Source organism: Ictalurus furcatus, chromosome 16 (assembly GCF_023375685.1).
Source record: "Ictalurus furcatus strain D&B chromosome 16, Billie_1.0, whole genome shotgun sequence".
In the NCBI taxonomy this organism is placed as follows: Eukaryota; Metazoa; Chordata; class Actinopteri; order Siluriformes; family Ictaluridae; genus Ictalurus; species Ictalurus furcatus.
Genome location: NC_071270.1, coordinates 1,910,559 through 1,933,850, shown reverse-complemented (window position 1 = coordinate 1,933,850; position 23,292 = coordinate 1,910,559). Strand labels below are relative to the sequence as shown.

Sequence of the window (23,292 nt, the reverse complement as noted above, 5' to 3'; positions counted from 1 at the left end):
ATCAACCTTCCTTTTCCGTCTGTGTGAGACAGTTTGCAAGACATGGTGACAAAGTATCAGAAAAGGAAGAACAAAAAGTGAGGACCCGAAACACTGTTTTTTTTTTTTCCTCCAACTCCATCCAAACATTACTGCACGGGGATCATAAGCATGGGGGGAGGGGGGGTGTATAACAATCGTGCATGCTGAGAGAAACTAATCGAGATTTCATGATCACAGCACGCAATTCACGTGCTAACAGCAGCATCAACGTCAGCCATTTTAACGCACGTGCATGAATCTGCAAGCACTGCACGTCTGCCTCGTGTCCATTCAGCCAGCATGTTTATGCCTCATTGCATTTAACAACTTCTTGATTCCTGAACACCGTCAGCGCATTGATAAAAATAACTGGATGAACTGATTGCAGTGGAGAGTCAGCTCGTGGCGTGTCCGACAAATGCTCCTGCCCGTCGGTTTATCTGTATGCCACAGCTGTAATATTAGCAATAATGGAGAAATCGATTTCTGGACAAATCAAAATGTCAAGAAGCATCAACTAGCCTCTGAATATGATTTGTAGGAGCACCGTATGAGACATGAGGAATGTGCAAATTATTGTCTAGTGTGTGTGTGTATATATATATATATATATATATATATATATATATATATATATATATATATATATATATATATATATATATATATACTCAGTATTACTAAAAATGAAATTTACCTTTCCAGCATAAAACTAGCATGTAGTAGAATTAAGTAGTGGCCCATACGTAAGGATTAAAATTTGTCCAAAATAATAGACCTTAGTAGTTAGCGTTCCTCATACTACCTTACAAATGAGGCAAGCTTTATTTTAAGGGCTTAAGCAATGCCGCCTCCCCAGGAAGCTTCCACCTGAATAGAAATTGGGATATTAACTAGCAGCAAGAGGTATTTTTTGGGTTTACATTACCAAAGTGACAAAATCCTGATTTTCTGCCTTAACGTGACTCAGATCGGATTCGAGAACAGCGAGTTCAGAATTCACGTGGCTTTTTATCCTTTAACGTTAACGTGCATGCACACAACAATGGTGCGTTGGCAAGAGCACTGACTACAGTCACTGACGTTCTGTGAAAGGATTGGGGATTTACTTGATACTCGGGAATCAATTCAAGCAAAACTAGAAGGAACCTACCAAATCCGAGGAGACGGATCCAAACATCAGAAGCTTGTAATATGAACTTAGCCTTTGCTCTCATGGCACGTGAAAAGAAAAAAAAAAAAATTAAACAAAAAACAACAACATTATTGTCTCTTCCTAGAGTAGAGCTTACTGTGAATCATTAACTAGAGATGTTTTTACGAGTCTGTAATGCGTATTTAAGCTGTGTGGTTTGATTAATGTAGTGCATGGGTGAGGATAATGCAGTGCGGGAGTTGGGCTGTGGATGACTGAGCAGTACAAATAATGTCGAGCGTTTTGGGGAATTTCTACAGGCGCTTTAGTGATAAATCTAATTGGGTGGAACGGAGATATGTAACCAATAGGACTATGTTGTCACAACTGATTAATGTCCAGACTGTGAAATGGCTGTGTGTGTTTGTGCTCCATGCTCACAGCCCGAGGAGCTCCACGCCAGTGGTCTAAGGCATTGGATGCATATTTAGGGCCATTAAATAAATAGTACTCCATTAGGCATTGTCATGTCCATATGCCTTTGTGGGGTTTTTTTTTTTTCAAGAATGATACGTTTCCCAGACTAAATAAATAAATAAATAAATAAACCCGGTCTCTCCCACCTTATACCACAGCATTGTTGACTAATTGTCTGTTACAGAAGCTTTGACAGTAGTTCCAGCTGATATTAAACAATAGTAATAATACATTTTTTAAAAACCATTCCTAAAATAGGCCACAAACTGCAGCTGAATTGCACCACGGTCAGTGTATGAATAAGCTAAAATTGACCGGAGCTGTCTCAAGACACTGGTGCAATCCTTACCTGACAGGACTGGTGCTGTTAATAATGTGAAGAGAGGCGTAGCCATGTACTAGGAAACAAATCTGTCTAAACCGTAACCGACCGTGTGTACAGACACGGCGATCTCCTGACCAGAGAACAACTCGGCTCGGTCGCACGGGAGCGTTATTATTTCACTTTACTGTTCGTCGTGTAAATATTTGAGCCCTGGCGTCTACGCTGTCAAACAGAGCGGCACAATATGGCGCATTATAACTGCTCAGTATGCATACAAACACCCACAGGAAAAAGGAAAGAACAATCCTGACAGCTAAATTAGAGCGAGTATGAGGATATAAAGTCAGCCTCATAGCCAGGTGTTTACACGTCAAGCAGCATTTTCCCCTCTGTATATAATCTGAGATATGAAATAACATCTTTGATAAAGCTTGGTGTCATACCGAGGCTGTACGGCAGCGAAGCACAACGGTTGGGGGGTGGGCAAAAGCACGATTATTCCCCCTGCAGAATCTGGACTTGTCAGACCGTTCATTTTAAAAGAACCGACCTCAGTCCTCTTGGTTTTCACAATACAGTGGACTCAAAAGAGAGGTCATAGTTTGTCCAGACACAGTAGCGTGGTGTCAGATCCTACTTCAGGCACCAAAAAGATCAGGGTTCCACCCTTCTACTTCCCTGAGGGCAAGAGGAATGACTTTTAATTAGCCTGTAATACTCTCACTATGTTTTTGGAAAACTGGTCGTTATAGCAAGATTACAAGTATTGTACCATTCCAAACATCACCACCCACTTCAGTAATATTAAACAGACATTAATGGTAGCTATACAGCTCTAACGGTAGTCCCTAGTGAAGAAGGGCTTAAATGAAATTAAATGGAAGTGTCAATACACACACATTGTAGAGATTTAACATTAGAGTTTAAATCTTTGCGTTCATTCATGCCTGCATGTCTTTTAATGTCAGTTAATAATTGTTAGTATTTTACAATATGCTTGTATATCGAACAATTATTTCACGCTCACAGTAATGTAGACAAGACCTGCAACATTCAAGAACATACTATATAAGATATTGTGAAGGGGTGTCCAATTTTATTCGGAAAGGGCCGGTGTGGGCGCAGGTTTTCATTCCAGTCAAGCAGGAGCCACACCTGATTCCAGCTGTTTAATCAGTTGATCTCGGCTTTCGATAGACTCCGGTGTGGCTCCTGCTTGGTCGGAATGAAAACCTGCACACACACCGGCCCCTTTGCAGATAAGATTGGACACCCCTGATATTGTTATGCTAATATTCGGTAAATCCGTTCAAACAGCCGAAGGCAAGCCGCTGCCCTTCGGTTGGCCATACCGCAGTTGTGGTTGAAACTTGATGCAGCTTGCAACTTCAGAGGTCAAACTGAAAATAAATAAGAACGTGCCAGTGTTTCCCTTACTAAATAGGAAGAATTGGATGGATACACAAAATGACAGTGATCCGGACATATCTCACGATCGCAATCGTGATGGAAATCACAGACTGCGCTCCGTGAAAAGTCCAAATCAAGTAACCTAATAAGACATCGTAAACATCCAGAGCTGTTCATTGCTAGCAGCACGAGGCAGCATCCATCGCTAGGTGAAAATAACCAGTCTTACCACCCTGTATGTTGTTTTTGATGATCAGTCACTGACAACAAGGGATTCTGATGCAAGGAAAGCAAACGCATACATTGCTTACAGCTGTACAGAAGCGGTAAGTTTTTCTGAAGTGGTACAACATCCGCTCTCTACTGCAACCCTACTCAATCCAAAGTAGCTAACCAAAGCACTTCAGTTAAAATGAATGCTATGAAGAACGAGCCTAGTAGAGCATATGCGCACCTTCTGTTTCCTAAATTGGGAAAACAGAGCTAAATAAGAACGTTCTATGAAGTCTCTGATTGATCAGTACTAAGTAGGTTACACATTTCGATATCGGTGTCGACGAGTACCAAAAAACATGTACGTGTAATCAGTCTGGGAAAGAAAAAAAAAAAAATGGTATCAGTGCATCGCTAATTTATAATATAGTGCAATTCTCGTACAGTCTTCCCTGCTTACCTTTGGCAATGGGCTTTTAGTGCCAATCAATATGTCAGTGGTGCAGAAAAGAGAACGGATTGGGATGACTAGTCCGACAGGTTTCTCTCGCTCTTTCTGCCAGTTATGGACTGGGCTGAGGTGCACAGCTTTGGTAACAATCATTAGAAATAGACAGGCAGGGAAACAGACGAGCATTAACATAACCATTAACATAGTTAATTGTGCCTTCAAGAGATAATTTGCATGCTGCTTAGAGGCTGGACCGGTTTTACTCGACGGATTCCCATCCTGACTTATTCTACAGATTAAGAGCCGAGAGGGAAACATGCAGGTACATTCATATTTATGGCTAGGACCATTTGCTTTAGATATTTAAAAATATTCAAAGCCCTGTGGCATTATGTTGCCGCCTGTTTCATGCATCACGATCACAATTGGGCTTTATTATGCAAATGTTTTCAATTATGCAGTCGATCTAACAGAGAAAGTTGTTAATGCAGTTAAAGTCCAGCTCAGCCATCGTCATACTCTCTCGTTCTTCCACATTGAAGAGGTTTGCTCAAAAAGCAGTACCGGCAGTTACAACATTTTGCTATAATTACGGTCTTCGTTATCGTTCGACTCTCAATCAATCCCTCGTTCCAAGCTCGATTTCGTATCAGTCGAGAATGAACGAGTCGATGTTGACGGTACACTTGCTAGCTGACTCAGTAATCTATACATTGGTAATATTTGCATGGTTTGAAGCATATTGGTGTTTCTCTGGAACCAGGCGTTCCTACGTTGTTTTCATCAACCCCACCCGTCTTAGCCAGTAAACAACAAGCCGTTGTTCTTGCTACTGCCCCTCATTGAAATTTTTTTTCACAGCGGGGAGGACTCCGATGTGGACTCTGAAGTGGAGGACCGCGTGGACGGGGTGAAGTCCTGGTTCTCAAAAAATAAGGGCTCCGCCAAGACCCTATCGGACGATGGCGACTTAAAGGCCCCCAGGTCAGTATGGGTCACCTTCTTCCTAAGCCAAAAATAATGGGGTCCTTGCCTGAGGTGAAGGTATGGGGCTGGTTTAATGGGGTACTCCAGTGGCTAGATGTTTACAGGATTTCTTGTGAAGTTTCCAGACATTTTTCCATTTTCAAACTGACTCACTATTGTGTTGATTTCTATCATTCTCTCCTTCTGTACCCTGTCTGTCTGCATCTGTTCCTTCAACAAAGCCTCAAATATCCTAATGCAGCCAATGCTGATGTAAAAGACATAAAAGAAGGGAAGGAAGGTAAAGAAGGTCAGGATGTGAAAGAAGGGTGTAAAGATGCTGAGCTTAGTAGATCGGTGTCAGGGATGAGCTCGCTTAGCTACAGGAAGCGTTCCAACCTGAAGGACTCCATTGGAGGCACTGGGGATGAGAGCTCCCTTTTCAGTACCCTAAAAGAGCAACCAGACACCCCGGACCGCTCGTCACTCCGCAAAGCTAAGAACAAGTCCAGTGAGAAAGCCGGAGATGATCTAGATGACCGGGGATCTGTCATCTCTCAAGCTTACTCTGAAGCCACCAGCAGAGCCAGGAAAGGTCTGGAACGGCGGTGGACCAAGAGCAGCCCAGAGATCGACAAGGAGTCTGTCGTGTCTTCGGTGGCACCTAGCAGAACTTCCTTGCGCCGTGGACTGGACCAGGACAATGATGCTAGGTCCACAGTAAGTGGCTACAGCGCGCGCCGAAACACGTCATGGATGGACGATAGCCGAAGCGACTGCGGGTCTGCAGTGAGTCCAGGCTTAAGTCGCCGTTCAGGAGGACGAAGCCCTGGGAGCATCAGCCTCAGCTCCCGGACCTCGTTGGCACGCAGCAGCCGGCTTAGCGAATTCGGCGTTAACCTGGCAGCCAACGATGATGCTATGAGCGTGGCCTTTAGTGAAGGTGGAATCTCATCCTATAGTACTCGCTCTCTAGCCCGAAGCCTTTCCAGCCCGGCCCAGAGCCGCCCCGCCGGGGGTGAAGCACTCGCTGACACAGATGCCAAACCAGTCAGCCACCGCAACTACCTGGACCCCGATTTGGAAAAAGCCATCAATGAAGTTCTCAGCTTTAAGCCCATTAAGTTCAAGCGCCGCAGTCTGGAGGACACGGATGAAGAGAAGGGAGGAGCAGGAGAAGAGGAGGATGACAGGAAGAGCATACGCAGCGTGAAGAGCTCCCTGCAATATGATGATGATGATGATGATGATGATGTTGATCTGCACCGAAGCACATCTAGACTTCAGCGTTCGGCTTCCGGGTCAGCACTGGACTATACCCGCTCCTCCAGCAGTTTCAGCTCTCGCAGCAGAAGCAGCAGCCGCAAAGCCAAGAAGAAGAAGAATCGAGACTCTGAATCAGAGAGCTCGTCGGCTGACGAACGCAAAAAGGGCTCCAAGAAGAAAGGGAAAAAAGGGTCCAGGAAAGGAAAGAAGAAGGAAAGCAAGCCAGAGTCGTCTGAATCGGACTCATCCGAATCATCCGACTCGTCTTCCAGTTCCTGTTCTGCCGTGTCCTATCGGAGTTCCAACAGCATAAAGAAGGGCCCGGGGCGAGGTGCACCAGGATCTGATGAGGAAGCAGGGCTAGATGGTCTTGCAGAAGAGAGACCACCGAGCAAGAAAGAAGAGAGGAAGAAGAAAAAGAAAATGGACAACCTGGTGATGAAGTATCTTTACAAGCCTGATAGTGATTAAATCCGGAGGTGCAGCAGGTGACCCTTCCAGTCAGCATGGTGTTAAACTAATACATTAGCCAGCAACAGCAGGCCTACTGACAGACTATAGGATAGTTTTCACACTGCCATAACAACTAATCATAACACGGCATGCCTGTAGAGCTCGGGACCGGTTTCCATGCTGAGTTTGTGCTATGAACTCTTAACGGTGTTTAAAGTTTAACTTTGAAAGGAAATTGAAATTAATGGCCTATGTTCAGTTTGTTTCGAGTTGAAGAGCATGGTTTGCTTCATGGGTTCTTTTCAGTCCCCTCATGAAGCCTGAGGTTATCGTCTAATTATTCGCTTCTTCCTGAGAAAGCAGTTTATTTAGAGAGCTCTGTGGGTGCGAGGGCACATACTAATTCCCAGTGAAAGGCTGGTGTGATAAATGACTCAACTGCAGCAAAACAACACAGCTCTGGAGAAGTTAATTTACCAAGACCTCCATAGCATACATGGTCTTTTCCCTGATGATATTTTTCTATATAGTTTAAAAACCCATTTAGATTTCAGGAAGGGTACAAAAAAAACAAAAACATATCCACCATAAAAAAAGTTTTTTCTCTACAAACATCTCTCGATTGTCTTTGTAGGGAATCACTGCACAAACTCGGTGCTTGTATTGATCTCCAAATGCAACTGAGAGACAAAACTGTGGGTGTGCGCTTAACCTCCAGCCAAGAGCAGAGAGGTCATGCTTCACTGCTCGTTTTGCAGCAAAGCTTGGCTAAAAGTCTCTTTTCTGTGTTTCTTTCCTTCCTCCAGCTCCTCTTCCTTGAGGAGAAACCTGAGCCGGACCGATGAAGAGATAGGTGAGGAGGAGAAAGATCATCAGAGCATCGTTGCCGATGGAGACAGCGAAACCAGACTTTCAGAGACCACAGCGTAGATCCGAACCATCAACACGCACACTAGATCATGCCTTTGGGTGAAATCTTCACCCCTTCGGACTTTCACTCCACGACCTAGATGGTTTTTACTTAGTCTGTTCCATACATAGCCAAAAGAGAACGGTAGAGTTATTATTATCATTGTTATTTAAGTTATAGGAGTTTTAAATTAAGGATCATGGGTAAAAACGTAGAAGGAAGAGCGACGTCTGCAAGCATCCTCCTTTCCACGATGGACTTCTCTTCACTCTAAATCCTAACTCGCATCCATCACCCTGACCGTTCCCTCAATCAGGGTTGTTCAGCTAGCCGCCATAAAACTAAAGCTCAGGCAGATAAATTATGAAGAAGTAAAAGAGATCATCTATAAAATCTCAGCTTTGCAATACAAAGTTCTCTATAGCAAACGCTTGCAATCATCAGCCTCCAAGAGGGAAAAACGCTCCATTTTATTCTTGTGAGGAAAGAAATCTTTAGCATTTTTGTTGATTTTTGGTTTTTTTTTAAAAAAAAAAGAATTTTGCTTCTGATCAGCCAGCTGCTGCAGTGTGAAGGTTGTGAATTTTGCCTTTAATCTCTTTCACTTATCAAGCCTTGCTCTGAAATCTTATATAGTTGTGTATCTCTCTCATCTCGGTCAATATTGCTTTTCATCTCTTTCTTTTCTTTTTCGCCGGGGATTATTACGATGCCTAAGGACGGTGTGACGGTTACGTTTGGGATTATGTAATGCCTACACATGCACTCGACAGGAAGATCCTCCGAAGCAAAATATTCGGAAATTTGTTCGAAATACAGTTTTAAATGGAATTAAATATTTACAAAATATTAACGACGGCGTCGGAGAAACCTCAGAAGCGTATGTGTGAAGGCACACCGTGGTTATGCGCACAAATTAGCGGTAATTTTTGCGTGCTCGGGCGTGAAACGTGGAAGAATATAACGTGTTGAGCGGACAAGCCGTTAGCGCAGCTTCGCTTCGTTTCCCTCGTCCGTGTTTTCTATGCGTCAGAACATTTTATCGCAGAAACGTGTAAAATGACACCGTGTCCGCTCCTGTTGTGGCTTCTGCAATAATACGAGAAGGGATATAGAATATATTTAATACGTCTTTGAGAAGGCTTATCTGCATAGCGTCAAATGATATTCGGGGTAGTTTTATTGTAAATAAATATCTGCGATTGTTTACATCGTCTTGTTGTCAAACGACTAAGTTTCTTTTTTCAGCGTGACGGAAGAAAACCATCAAAAGAAATTAGTAAGCGAGTAAAGCCTGTGGTGTTTCACACGGTTTCAAACACGGCCTTGTCCACTACCCCTTGCCGGTATATCCTTTGGTTAAATCCACATTGCTTTCTTCGGGGCCAGTTAAATACTTTATTAGCTGTGAACTTTCTTAGATGACCCACTGGAAGCCTGAGGGAGGACGTGAACAGGGCTGTAGGTTTCAGGAGCAGAACTTACCCAGAATGCACTTCAGCCTGATGCTATATTATTAGCTTTTGGATTTTAATTCATTAATGAATAATACTTTATTCTCGTCATACGTTTCGGTAGTTACATGCAGTGTCGCAGAATGTCTGTAAAACAAGTTAAATCAGTGTTAAAGCTATAAACAGTCCCTCAGAAGAGCCCCAGAGGGAGGGGGGAGGGGAGAGAAAAGCAAGATTTCAGCTACACTAGTGCTCTTTAGTTCAAAAACATGGCTACTGAATAAATAAAAAAAAAAAAAGTAAATAGATGCAAGCAATTAGGAATGTGTATCTAAAAGAGAATATAATGGAATTCACCTAGTTTGCATTTCAAAGAGATTACACAATTTCTACCAAGAGGAACAGTAAAAAGGGTTTAAAGATGTCTGGCATTTAATCCGCACCAGACCTCAACCTCCCCTCCTAATGGATTGCATGGCTCGAGTGGCATGCAGCTTATTTCCTGCTTTCTGCAGGTCGTCTTAAAAGCCTGCTCCCTTTTCATTACACGGCCTCCAAAAACATTTGCCTGTTGGGAAAAGGAAGCACCTACTACGGAGGGGGAAAAAAAATAAAATAAATAAAAACGTCTGCTTTGTGATTCTTAAAGTCACGTTTTCTAAGCATTTACTTAGTCATATATACTCACTGGCGACTTCACGATGAACACCTGCTCGGACACAGTTATCCAATCAGCGAATTATCACACAGAAACAGTCGTGCCATGTAGCGTAAAACAAATCGTCCCAGTGCGTCCGTCCCCACCGCGGCCTCAGATTCCTGTTCTTAGCTGACGGGACCGGAACCTGCTGTTGAAGTCCATCCGCCTGAATATTTGACGTGTCGTGCTTTCTGACATGCTTTTCAGCTCACCACGGTTGTACAGAGTGGTCACCGGAGTTACCGCAGGACTTCCTGCGGTATGTTTTTTTTTTTTTGCAGCATCCGGTGTAGACTCTAGACACTTTCTGAAATAGGTCAACCAGCCCATTTGGCACCAACAACCGTGCCACGGGACGTCAGAGTCACCGAGATCACGTTTTGTCCCTCATTCTGACGTGAACATTAACTGAAGCGCTTGACCTGTATCTGCATGATGTTCTGTATTGTTCTGAACGAGTAGGTGTAACAGTTCTTCCTAATAAAGCCTAATCGTTTTCTTCAGTTTTCTTCAGTATACGCGTTTACCAAGCGGTCGTGTGTGACGGGATTTACCGATTCTTCGCCATTCTTGTGCATCAAACAGTAGACGAGGACTAACTGCAGGAAAGAACTACAGTTGAGACCGGGGAACTGAAGAAACCCCGGACCATTCGAGGCAGATGTTCGGTCGATTTGTGCAGTTACCTCGTCATACCCGATTTCGATTTTTTTTTTAATGAGAAAGTCACGCCCGCCGCTCTGTCATGCGGGTACGTCGGAAACGCATGAGATGAGATGTCATTCATCTCAAAGCCCAGATTACATGTGCGCCACTCCTCAGAAAGGGGCGGTTGGAAGAGTTAATTCAGGGTCACTGCCGAATGAAACGAGGCCTGACTGGGTTCCCTAATGGCGGGCTGCAGCTGCCTGTCAAAGCGGCGTGACTGGGGGTGCTGCGAGCCCCAGCAGCGAGCAGGTGAAGAGGCAGCTCTCATTTGCAATTCAGAGAGCACTCTGTGTACTGCTTTCAGCTCAGCTTTGTTTGCACATACTGTTTCCACCCTAATGAGCGATGTGCTCTGGTGAAAGACGCAGTGTGACTTCTGATGCCGAGTGGATTGGAGCACATATAGCGATTCTGTACGAGAGAAAGCACCTAGTCCTACATCCTAATCTGCCTGTAGACTCAGGAAATCATTTTTTTAAAATACATTTTGTATATGCACAAAGAAAAGGAGAACGCGGAAATCTAAATCGTTCCAGATTTCCAAGCTGACGCTCTGGCAGACATGCCGATGGCGTGTTGGGTGGAGACTCGCAGCCCATATTTATTTCACTTTCTGTCGCTTTGTTTCTTCTTTGTTTGACTGCCAGGGTTGGAATCATGAAATTACTCATTAATTCTCCTTCTCTGCATGAGAGATGAGAGAAGGCGGCTGCGTTCTGATGAAATTTTCAGCTCCCTAAAGCACATGGCTCAGTGGCTCTCCAGTTCGAATGTTTCCTCCTCATCATCTCCTACAGCTCCACGCCTGTTTTATGCCTTTCATCCAGCCAGCTATTGCTTTCGAGTGCGAGACGTACGAGAAGGTTTTTGATTACTAAATGTAGGCTATCGCTGAGAGTCCTAGACCTGTACCCAAACAATCAACAACATGTTCTAATAACACCCCCTCCTATAAATAACCAACTGAAATGTGTCGTTTATGTTGTATTGTTTTTTATTTGTAATCACAACAACAGTCAACCTCACCGTGCCGGTCTCCGCTTAAATCATCAGAGCAACTGCTTCACCTGGGATCTCTGATCTTTCGAGTCTCTGCATCACTTCTTAAAAACGCCGTTTCATCCAAATTCGCTAATGCCCAATGACCCCCAAACCCGAGAGGACGAAGGCTAGCCTCGTCAGATATGATGATTTAACTGTCTCGCCACGATGATACAGCTGCCACGGTGTCCAGTGACGTTTAACGTGATTATAAACTATATGGCCAGAAGTATGTGGACACCCGACCGCTCGTACCCGACTCACAATCGAGGAAATACAAGCGACACGAAATTCTTCTTTTCGATGACATTTGAGTGACGGTTCTTTCCAGTGAGTGAACTTGCTACTGTTCAAAAGATCAGCTGTAGGCATGCGTTAATGAAGTGAGTCTTTATCCATCACATATGAAGTAGAGCAGAGTAAAATTGTTTTCTTCGCATACCCCAGCATGTCAGGAAGCTGGGGCCAGAGCGCGGGGTCAGAGCGCGGGGTCAGCCATGATACGGCGCCCCCTGGAGGAGAGAGGGTTAAGGGCGTTGCTCAAGGGCCCAACAGTGGCAGCTTGGCAGCGCTGGGGCTTGAACCGCCGACCTTCCGATCAGTAACCCAGAGCCTTAACCGCCAAGCCACCCCTCCCCCAGTGGTAAGTATCCTTAAGGCGGTATTTGATCATATCCGATATTCAAACTTATCATAATAAAACTGTGTCTCTATAAACTCCCAGCAGCCTCCGTCAACCTTTTTCCAGAATCCTCTTACGTAATACCTGTCGGCCTGCTTATCTCCTCGGAGGGGGCTCTGTTCCCCAGGGCTAATTAACTCGTCTCCCCCCAACTCGACAGACTCGCCTCTACATTCTGAAGATGGATTTTGCCCTGCGTATCTAATGGGTTTTTAATGCACTCATTGTCTGGTTTAGTCAATACAAATTCACTTACCAGCCCACTAATAAATATCCCGCTGATCTTCTCCTTGTATAATCCCCCCATGATGCCTGTCGTTATGGTCCACCTGATAAGTGATTAAGTGCTTTGCGGTGAAGAACAGGTATGGAACAGCTTGCAAAAGTCGTGCATGGGTAAATCGCTGGACAGAGATGCTGATGGCTTTTTAACAGCCGGGTTTGTTTATGAGCGAGCTACTGCACCGTGATAGATTGGGAGGATATTTACGTGGAATATTAGTCTTTCACACACACACACACACACACACATATATATATTTCTGCAGCACAGTTCAGAAAAAAACATTACAGGATCACTTTTATATAAATTCATTCACAAACCTCGTCTGTCACTCTCAAAACGTTTGAATGAGTCTGCGCCGATCTGCGCAGGAGAGCGACTGTGTTTTAATCACCGTCTAATTATCCCCACCGTCAACATTATTTGTGAAGGGTTTGACCCCTTCGTTGTAGGACTTCTTTATTTAAATTTTTTTTTTGTCAAAATTCGTTCAGCCAAAAACAGTGTAGGGGGTGGGGCTTCCAGTGGTGTCAGTTAACAGCTGAGAGCTCAAAACCTGTATGCAATTACCAATCATTCCAGAGACATACAGTCATGTCCATAAGTATTTGGACAGCGGCACGATCGTTCGTCATTTTGCTTCTGTACTCGGCCACAGCGGATCTGTAACGGGGTAAACCCAGATGTGATTCGAAGTGTAGACTTTCAGCTTTAGGAATTACATGCATTCGGTACGTTCTTAAAAAGAAGGGATGCACTGACGAGCTCAGCAACACCAAAAAGCCTGGAATACCACAGATCACAGAACTCTTTCCTTGGTGAAGAAAAACCCCTTCACAACATCTAGCCAAGTCAAGAACCCTCTCGGGGAGGTAGGCGTATCGTTGTCGAAGTCTACAATCAAGCATGTAAATACAGAAGGTTTACCTCAAGAAGCAAACCAATAACAGTAACATTCAAGAACAGAAAGGATAGATTGGACTTGGCTAAAACAGTTTTTTTTTTTAAAAAAGCCTGCCCAGTTCTGGATGAAGATTCTATGGACAGATGAAACCACGACTAACTTGTACCAGAATGATGGGAAGAGAAGAGTATAGAGAGAGCATGATCCAAAGCACACCATATCATCTGTTGAACATGTGGAGGGAGTGTTATGGCATGGGGATGTACGTCTGCCAACGGAAATGGGTCACTGATGTTTATTAACGACGTGACTCGGATGAATTCTGAAGCGTATCGAGCGATACTTTCAGTGTATTTCAAGTATTATCTGTATTGCCTTTTGTGTATTTCTAGTCATCAGGAGGCCACTGTTGGAGATTTTATGCTACCGTTTCTGAAAGACGTTTTTTTTTTAAACCCAAAGGTCACATTATAAGCTCTCCTTGAAAAGGTGGATTAAAGTATTATTCAAATAATTGGTCCCAAAGTATATTTATAACTCGGAACAAACTGAGCGATAAAACCATAAAAGACAACACCTTTTTTTTTTTCCTTTTTAATTGCTATTGATGAAATGTCCTCCACTCTGCCGGATAATACATGAAGCAAATAATACCAACTGAATAGAATAGAAGTCATCAAGTCATCAACGTACCATAATTGAGGTATAATTTTACACGAACTATCTAAGTGGAACAGCAGTGGAGTTTAAGGCCATCTTGCAGCCGTATATTATATACAATCCTTCTAAAGTGACTTTTTCTGCTCAGGTCAGCAGGAACCTGAGGGGATTGAGTTCTATTTGTGAAGAGTGTTCACTGTCGAGCTGGCAGTCAGGGAGAAATGTGGAAGAAGAGCACTCTTTTAGTATTACTGGCCCCGAAATGTCCGCTGGAAAAAAAAACCAAAAAGCATCTCTCACTGCAGCAGAGTGGTTTGTGCTCTCATTTAATTACGTTATAATCACATTAAACTAAAAAGAAAAACCTTGACTTGTACTCCTGTCTGACAGGGTTTTAGCTTCATGCTATTCTTAGATGCTGACCTATTTGTTCTAGCGCAAGGGCATGTTTTTGATGGAGACTAGAAAGCACGTTTACTGGATGCTGTAAATATAAATGAACATCAATTAACTATAAAAAATAATACAACAACATCGGCTATGAACATGTAGTAATGCCGTTGCGGGTTAATTTAAAGCTGCTGGAGGTGGGAATTTTTTCTAAAAAAAAAAAAAATTAAAAAAAATGAAGAACTAGGTGGCAGCAGGGAGCATTCCCACGACACAGCTCCAGGGTTCTCGGATCAAAACGAATGTCCTCAGGATTCTCCGGTTTCCTCCAATCTCCCAACACCACGCCAGTAGGTAAACAGGCGATGTTAAATCACCCCCAAGAGTAAAGATGAGTGATGTTCAACTCAGCGTGTCCACATCTCATCCCTGGGACACGCTCCAAATCCATCACGACTCCGACCAGTGCTTCCTCGAGACGAATTCATTCATTCATTCATTAAAGACTAAATTAAAGAGAGAAAAAAGCTATTTCAAGCGTCGCTTTGTCGCGTGGGTGTAATACTAGTAATTACTACAGTACACATGGATTTTTATAAGCAAGGCCACGATGGTGTGTAATGTACGCATCTGAAAACTGCTTCAGTTCCGTTTCACTCAATAGCTCCGATTTATTTATTCATTTATGTATTTATTTATCGTACACGCTGCAGCTTGTGTATTTTAAAGACAATACGAATGGCAACACACAACTTCTGACGCGGTTGTATAGATTGGCATTTAAGCCTGATTAAGGGCAAAAATTAATTGCCCGCGTAATTACTAAATACATTAGCACAACTATAAACCATATGGAACTCATTACAAACTGGATACGCCGCATGGATACGAGCCATCTTTATACTGCTTGACTGCACCGCGTCTACATTAGGTTAAATAAAACTTTTAGGCGGGCCACATTATCATAAGTTCAATGGGTTTTTTTTAACTTCAGAATGAAGTCATACTCTGGTATGATCTGGACACGGAAATTTATCGATAACATAACTACATTTAGCGATCTTCGGGGTCCAAGCACTCTTTGGAAATAGTGCCCTCAGTGGCCAGTTCACGCCGAGTTACATACGGCAGTAAAGAGACCGTAGATTTCGTGACCGTAGCTGTCAAATCCCTGCTGAGAAGTCTTTCTGCTGGCTTTGTACCAAACGTTAAGCCTGTTAATAACGGTCTGCTTAAGCAAGGAGCAGAAGTCTCGATCGGTCGTTCATTCATTCATTCAGAGTGCTAACAAAGTGCGAACAGTTCCTGAAAACTTTAGGGACTATTTATCAGGCTCTGATTTGCATTACCCGAGCTGTCTGGCTTTTTATTAATTGAACGACACTCCAGCAACTCTTTCTATCAAGCAGATGGAGCCTGATGGAGTGTGTTGATGTATAGCTCTGAACATCCTGGCCACCTAGAACTGCTGATGGGTTTTTACAACTCGCCTCAGTGACACAATCAAACTGTTGGGAGTTTTAATGTTTCAAAGGAGGAGAAAATGAGACAAAGAACAAAGGATAAACTCCCCCTGCCTGCTTAACCAGGGCGAAATGCCAGATGCGTGTTGCTCGGCGTGTCAGGACGCCTGAGCAAAACGTTCTGACCCGTGAACCAGAAGTCAAAACTCGTGCGCAAGTGGACAATCCGTGTTTATTCATGCAAAAATCATCAGCTGTTGGAAGGCAGCATGAGGAAGTTCCCCAGGTGGTGGAAGTAAAGAGATGTTGACCGTCGTAGCTCGGGCAAGTCAATCCTTCAGCCATAACTGTGGGTTAAGGTACGATTTGACCAATACCATCCCTCTCTGGAGGAATGATCAATTCCTTCTCTGTAGGCAGGCCTCAGAGTTTGGGATCGAATGCAGGGAACTACAGGACGTTGCAGCGGTGCATTTTGGTAGGTTTGACGACAAGCTAGCAGGCTGCGGCATTCTGGAAAAAAGATTCTAATGGCGTGAGCAAGACTACCAACCAGAGCTGAGTCAAGTTTCAAGCACGTGAGATTAGCGACCGGGTGCTAATACAGGAGAAACCTGCATGGCCGACTAAGCCTGGCCGACGAGCACCAAAGAGCAATCGTCAAATGCTACACCGAGAGTCTGAGCCTTTTGTAAAACAGATTGATCGGGGAGTTCTCAGCGAAGATGATAAGGTATCTGTATGCGCTTCCAGGAGGATTATCAGCTCAGGGTTTCTGCGATTTAGCTGAAGGTGATGAACTGAAATAGGAGAAGAACCTGATTATCTAACGACGTGGAGGACGGGATGAATGGAGTGTCAACAGCAAAACTGTGGTAAGAGAAGCATTTTGAAGCCTCACAGGAAAGGCCAAGCTCAAGAGTCTAATCCCCGCTGGGTTTAATCCGTTAGTCTACGCTAATGTGTGTGTTTTTCCTGAAAAGTGGTCTCTTACGTAATATCCTGCTTTCTTTAATGACATATTAGTTTTCTAGGACAAAATTTAACGTTACACAAAAATGTGTTTGAGAATCTAAAATGTTTTTTTTGGTACCGACTTGATAATGTAGAAGTTCTAAAATAAAAAATCTATAACAGAAATTAGGGGGGGGCTAAAACATATGCACAGTACCGTATATGCAGAGATTATTTATAGATCACAGCTCTGTGATGAGACGAGGCGAGGCTGCCATGACTCTTAAACAGTTTATAATGTTTCAACCAATCCGGTTTATAAACTACACCTCTCTCATACCTATAAAATAAACTGCCGACTTTTAATGAATATCAATGACACATTGATGGCTCTGGTGATGACCGAGGGTTCTGCTATGAATTGAGCCCCCCTGACGAGCTAACGCAAGGAGTCCTTGCTTTAACCACTGGACGATTCTCTTTCCCTAGCATTGCCTTAGGCCCTTCGAACATATGAAGTAGAGGCGCCTATAAAATACTGGACTTCATAAAATAACCTGAACTTCAATGTCACAGAATCCCCAGAAACATTAGATCTTGGTACGAATTGCGCCCCCAAAGTACTTTCAGTTTTTCACTGAAAGTGCATTTTCACTGAGTGCATTGGTGATTTGGAAAAAGATCTTCCTTTGTGCGCAAAACGTCAACAAAGCGCCGACACCGGAGACTCCTTCCGACAACGTTCCGCAAACATCTCTCGGAAAACGTACCACGTCAGCACCAACATACGTCTGCTGTACGAGTCCCTGTGTACGTCGTTACTATCGGAACGATAACGCGTTCGAACAGCAGATTCGTATGAACCTGCGATTCGATCTGTAACCGGAAATACCGTCAGAGTTACTCTCATAGGAAATTCGTCGGCGCCTTCCGACCAAACATCGTTTACAGCGCGGACTTTCACAACGCGGTAAGCGCTCCACATTCGGAGGATATAAACGTCATGCTGGCGTGCGGGCAAGGAAAGTGTGCATCCGTAGCGTTCTCCTTCTGCTAACACGCCTGCACGCGGTCTGGGAATCAGCCTAGGACGAGGGCAGTCAAATTCGACATGCCTCCATCAGCAAAAGTCTCCCATCTCCACCTTCCACTAACCTGCCTTAGAGCCCTGAAGGTGATTTGATGACAAATACAAAATTGGAAGGGTTTTTTATTGTTTGTTTTTTTTGCCCACCCCCCTATCTCAGTTTCCCATTTCCAAACAAATCTCTGTATTTCCTTGGTTGTGCCTCTGTACCCTGAGGTATTGACGGATTGTGTTTGTTTACCGCTGCTTTGCCGGTTACCTTTTTTAAACCTGACATTTAGCAGCTGCGAGCGCTCGACAAATAGAACGTGTTTGATTTGCGCAATATGCCTCCATTATGTGATTTATGGGAAAATGACTCATTCAGCGCGCATAACTTTTGACCCCTTCAATCTGCAACGAATTGCATAAATACAGAGCGCTGGTCCTGTCTGAGCTAAGGGCTATGATGGAGAATGCACGCGTGCATGGGGAGCAGAGGACGCGAATCTGCTCATGTACATCTTGCGTATAAAGCTACGTGTATGTATTATTTGTCTACGTGACGCTTGTAGTGATTAAGAAGGCTACCTGTGTGTAGTTGTGTGTGTGTGTGTGTGTGTTGCAGTGATATTTTTAGATGCTGTAATGTAATATAACACAGCCCTTGGCTGCATATAGATGGTGACTACAGTGCCGGGATGAATGCTTCCTACCTTCTCATCATCCTTCAAAACTCCCCTGAGATGCGAGAGACATTTCTAGCAAAAGCACATCATGGAGGAAAAAGTAAAAATATAGCCATACGCTTATCTAGCATAGTATTTAAAAAAAAAAAAAAAAAACCCCAAAACAACAGGGTTATGTTTTTATACTAATAATCAGAAGGCTGCGAGTTGGAATCTCAGGGATGTAGAATAATATACATAATATACATAAAACTCAATGTTTAGTATTTTGGGCCATATTAGAAAGTTCATAAGAGAAATATTAGGTAGCAATATTTTTTTAAAAAAAACAACACTATAGCTCTTCAGCGTTCTTTTCAAATAAAATTTTTAAATAGAATCGGTGAATAAATGCTTGGCCTGAGCCCAGAACATTGTAAAGCAGGAGAAACGTACGGTATTTTCAGTGCAGCTCTCTCGGTGGACGTGGACGTGGATGTGGATGTGAGTAAGAGGGAGTTGTAAGAGTGCCAGGCTCGGTCAGGATCCAGCTCTCCAGCAGCCGTGTTTATCAGCTGCCGGCTGAACTCTGCGTGAAGTGTGACTTTGCGGATCCTGTGTGGGCCTGAACAGCTGGAAATCTCCATCCTCATCTCATCCTTTCATCAAGACGGTGTGAATCCACAAGCATGTCTGTCTATTCTCACGGTTTAGCGCTCATCTGTAAGGAACAGAGCTTCGTTTCGAACGGTACTGACGCCGCACTACCTCGAATTGAGCCTTCAAGGTGATGGATGCCCTCGGCAGATGTATTAAGCCGATGTTTTCTCTGTACGGCTGCTCGTAATGCATGCGCGCTGCCCCGGTGTGCCGACAGATCCATATATCAGGGGCCCTGCGCGTAAATACGGCCCTGTGTCGACGCGTCACGGTAAGTAATCGCCGTCGCCTCGATCCGTGACTCGATATAAGCGGCCTAGCAGCGGCGCTGATGCGTACGCCATATCCTACCGCACGTCAGAGCATGTAAACGCTTTAAACACGCCGCTGATATCAGTAGAGAAAATATCGAGCTATTAGAATTCGGTTTTCCGTTCCTGTCTCGTCTCTGTATCGTCCGCACATCCGACTCCTTAACTCCGCGTGCTTGAGGTATTTTTTTTTAATTTTTTTAAGCCTGCAGAGTTTGTCACCGGCTCCAATCGTAAACCTACAATTCCTCAAATCAGGACTTATTTTCAGCATTATTTAACGAACGGACCGGAAACTGAATCACGGGTCTAAATCGGTGCTCCCGAACCCCCGGAACAACCCATATCTTTTGTAGACTTTTCTTGGCCACGAGCTTCAGAATCTTGAACGTCGCACTCGGACGCTTTGTGACTCAACCCTTGATTTGTTCGACGGTCTCGCGTACCATCTACGCCTTCTTTTCCTTTGTGAACGTGGAACGAAATGAGCAGTTCATGCAGTGGAAATCGTCATAAGCTCGGTGGTTTTTCGTCTAGTACGCTGAGGCCCCGACGCGTCCGATACTACGTAATACTGGAAGGTAATGTAACCTTGACAACCAGCATAAATAATTTGTCCCAGGACAAAAAAAAAAAAAAAACGTGGGGTGTGAAAAACGTGTCATTATTACAGTTCGTAATTCCCCGGCCATGTGAAGCTCAGTATTAGACTCTGAAGAAGTAACCGGTGTGGATGACTGGATTGCTTTTAAACCGTCTCTAGATGTCTAACAGGAAACACGACCGTGTTGCTTTCTTCGTGGAGTTGTGTCGTTAGTTTTTGTTCAGGGGGCCGGCGGTGAAGAAGCACTAACCCCAGCACTACCGCTGCTATAATGATGCATTCTCGGTCCTGCTGGGAGATGGTGGTCCCGGCTCTAGTTAGCCCTGTCGCTCTCCGGTTCCCTGTAGACCTGCCAGAGTGCTCATTTCTCCGCCTTCCACAAACAGTCACGTAAAAGTCTCCTCAGTGCTACTGAACAGGGCTAAAGGTCTCGCTTATTTACAAAGTGCTGGGGGATCATTTGCATTTCCATTTGCATTTATCCAAGGTTAAGGCCAGGTAATATCCTAATAGGCTTATTTCTTTCGCTACTCATTTAAAAAACCCAGAACTTAACCTGTTCAAAATGTATCGCAGTGCAAAAAAAAAAAAAAAAAAAAGAAAAAAAAAAGACATGTCTCTAAAATGTAAATAAGGCAATCCACCATTAAACATGTACTAATTTGCATATTACATCCATTCATTTGTCAGCAAGTGGATTTAAATTCGAATGATCAAATGAAAAATCTAATTTTCGCGAGGGATGCAGCGAAATTTCAGCCGAGTTAAAAAAAAAAAAAAAGAAAAAGACAAAAAAAATACGAAGATTAAAAAATATAAACATATTTCCATCATCGACGATTTCAAAAATGTTAAATATTGTGTGACGTATATACAAATATCCACAGATATTAAAATGAACAATTCGACAGCAAAATCCTTCATTTTTAAATTGATTTAAAATAAATAAATATTTATTTATTTTTAGTAATAAATTATTATTAGGCACCCCATTCGGTGCCCGGATTTCAAGAGCGATTTAACACGGACGCGCGTTCTCTGCGGGTTAGAATAGAAAAGTGTACTTTCCTGACGTGATTCCTGGACACACACGGTATTAAAAACAGCTTGTGCTCATAAATATACACACCCCTTGCAGAATCTGCAGAATGTTAATAATTGAAAATAAATAAATAAATAAGAGGAATCATTAAAACTGCGTTGTGGGTTTTTTAAAAAAAAAAAAAAATTTTATTCAGTACTGCCCTGAATACCAGAAAACAACTAAAATAATTTACATCGATCATCCTGTTCAAAAGTTTACACCCCCCGGCTCTTAATGTATCGTGTTGCGTCAGTCGTCCTCAGCGTGAAGAGATGGATCTCGACATCATATGGTCGCTGGAAAGGGGTGAAATATACAGAAGATGCTGGAAAAGTAAAGAACGCGCAGGACCTGGAGGAATGTTCTGAAGAACAGTGGGCGGTTTAACTGCTCAGGACGAACAAGGGACTCGTGATGAACTCTCACAAAAACGTAAACGCATCACGTCGCCGATCGTCCCGGTGACGACACGCGGGATTCATAACCGAGCGTGCGTAAACTTTTGAACCGGATCGTTTGTGTAAAACTCGGTTATTATCGTGTCCCGTGGACTAACATGTAAACATCAGTTATGTGGAATCGCTCATTCAGGGCTGTGCGAAATAAGAAGAAACTAAACGCACTTGTAATGATTCCTCTTTGTTTTTGCAAGGATTAACATTTTACATCCTCTGTCCGCGTCCCCCCAAAAAGATACGAGTGCCACCGGACGGCGTTTCCACCGACTCATCGGAAAACGAGCGTGGGACGCATGTAGGAAGAGCAGAGAGTCAGGAACGTTCTCCGTTACCGATATCTCACAATCGGAATGCTGTGTTAAAAAATAAACAAACAAACAAACAAACAAATAAATAACGCACACCGAGGCATCTGAGTGACGTGTAGAAGCAGAGAGAGGAGTAAGGATATATATACACATGTGTATCAGTAAATCACTCACTGATGGCCTGGTTCTACAAGGTTCCACATAATTTACGAGGAGCCTGACACGAAGCGTGCCGCCGATCCGACAGCAAACCGCTCGGCTGATGGAATCGGTTGCGTGCGAGACGAAGTGAATAGGAGCCATTACGCTGTCAGGGTGTTTTCTTCTGCCGAGCCGATCGGCGTATTGTTCTAACACGCCGAGCGTAGCACAGGATTAGATTACTGTTATTTTCTCACCATTTTCACGCACCTATCAAGACGCAGAGCGACCGCACCTCAGCCCACACAACCAGATGGAGACGATACAACAAACAACAACAACAAAAAACACACACACACACACACACAACAAACAAACAAAAAGCCTCACAGGCTCCAGCGTGCCTCACATGGAAATTCTCTCATGTCACCTTATTATAAATTTGTGTGATTATACTTAGCTGGAAGTCCAGAAATCATGAATATTCATCTGTGCAGACGCACGCTAAGTGAACTTTCAATTTCACACTCGCATATCAAGCAGGTGAGAACAAAAGCGATGAAACTTTGCATATTCTTTTATTCATGAAGTGATTTTTTATTTATTTATTTTTTTTTAAATGTTGTTTAATTACTGACCCTCGTAAAGTCGTAGCTTCGAGCGCGTTTACTGGATCAGTGCAACGCGTTAGCACGTTCAGGTAGAAAAGAGATCAGAGATCTACATCAGATACCTGCTTTGTTTTTTTTCCATTTAAAAGCTCGATATCATCACTGAGCTCTCGCTAAAAAGAAAAAAAAACACCACAAAAAAACAACCAGTGCCGAGTGCCAAATTTATGGGGAATGTGTTTTCTCTCTCGGTTCAGAGAGAGACGGAGTGTTTGTGTGGGTGCTGAAAAAAAACAACACTGTTGTCTTTATAGGGGTTGTTTTTTTTTTTTTTTTAAAAAATGCTTGTAAGGAGTGCACTGGATAAATATAAACACTGAATTTTTTTTTTTTTTTGTGTGAAGGCCAGTTCCACATGTACAGATGGAACAGCTAGAGTGTGTGTGTGTGTGTGTGTGTGTGTGTGTGTGTGTGTGTGTGGGTCTCAGTATGGCTCTTTCCCCCTGCTAAATCTC

General features: G+C 43.4%; 1 protein-coding gene across 7 annotated transcripts in view; it reads left to right on the top strand.

The window, feature by feature from the left end:
• The window catches only part of myo18aa (myosin XVIIIAa), a 67,647-nt gene extending 57,363 nt beyond the window's left edge, over positions 1-10,284 (top strand). For 4 of the 7 annotated variants that reach the window (XM_053646074.1, XM_053646073.1, XM_053646075.1 and 1 more), the window contains 4 exons: positions 33-77; positions 4,894-5,016; positions 5,241-6,752; positions 7,524-7,610. In XM_053646074.1, coding sequence (XP_053502049.1) covers positions 33-77; positions 4,894-5,016; positions 5,241-6,735 — 1,663 coding nt within the window. In that variant the 3' untranslated portion in view covers positions 6,736-6,752; positions 7,524-7,610. Of the gene's footprint in view, positions 1-32; positions 78-4,893; positions 5,017-5,240; positions 6,753-7,523 lie in introns of all 7 variants that reach the window. The other 3 variants (XM_053646077.1, XM_053646076.1, XM_053646079.1) reach the window with 2 other exon arrangements.
• The last annotated feature ends 13,008 nt before the right edge of the window (positions 10,285-23,292 follow it).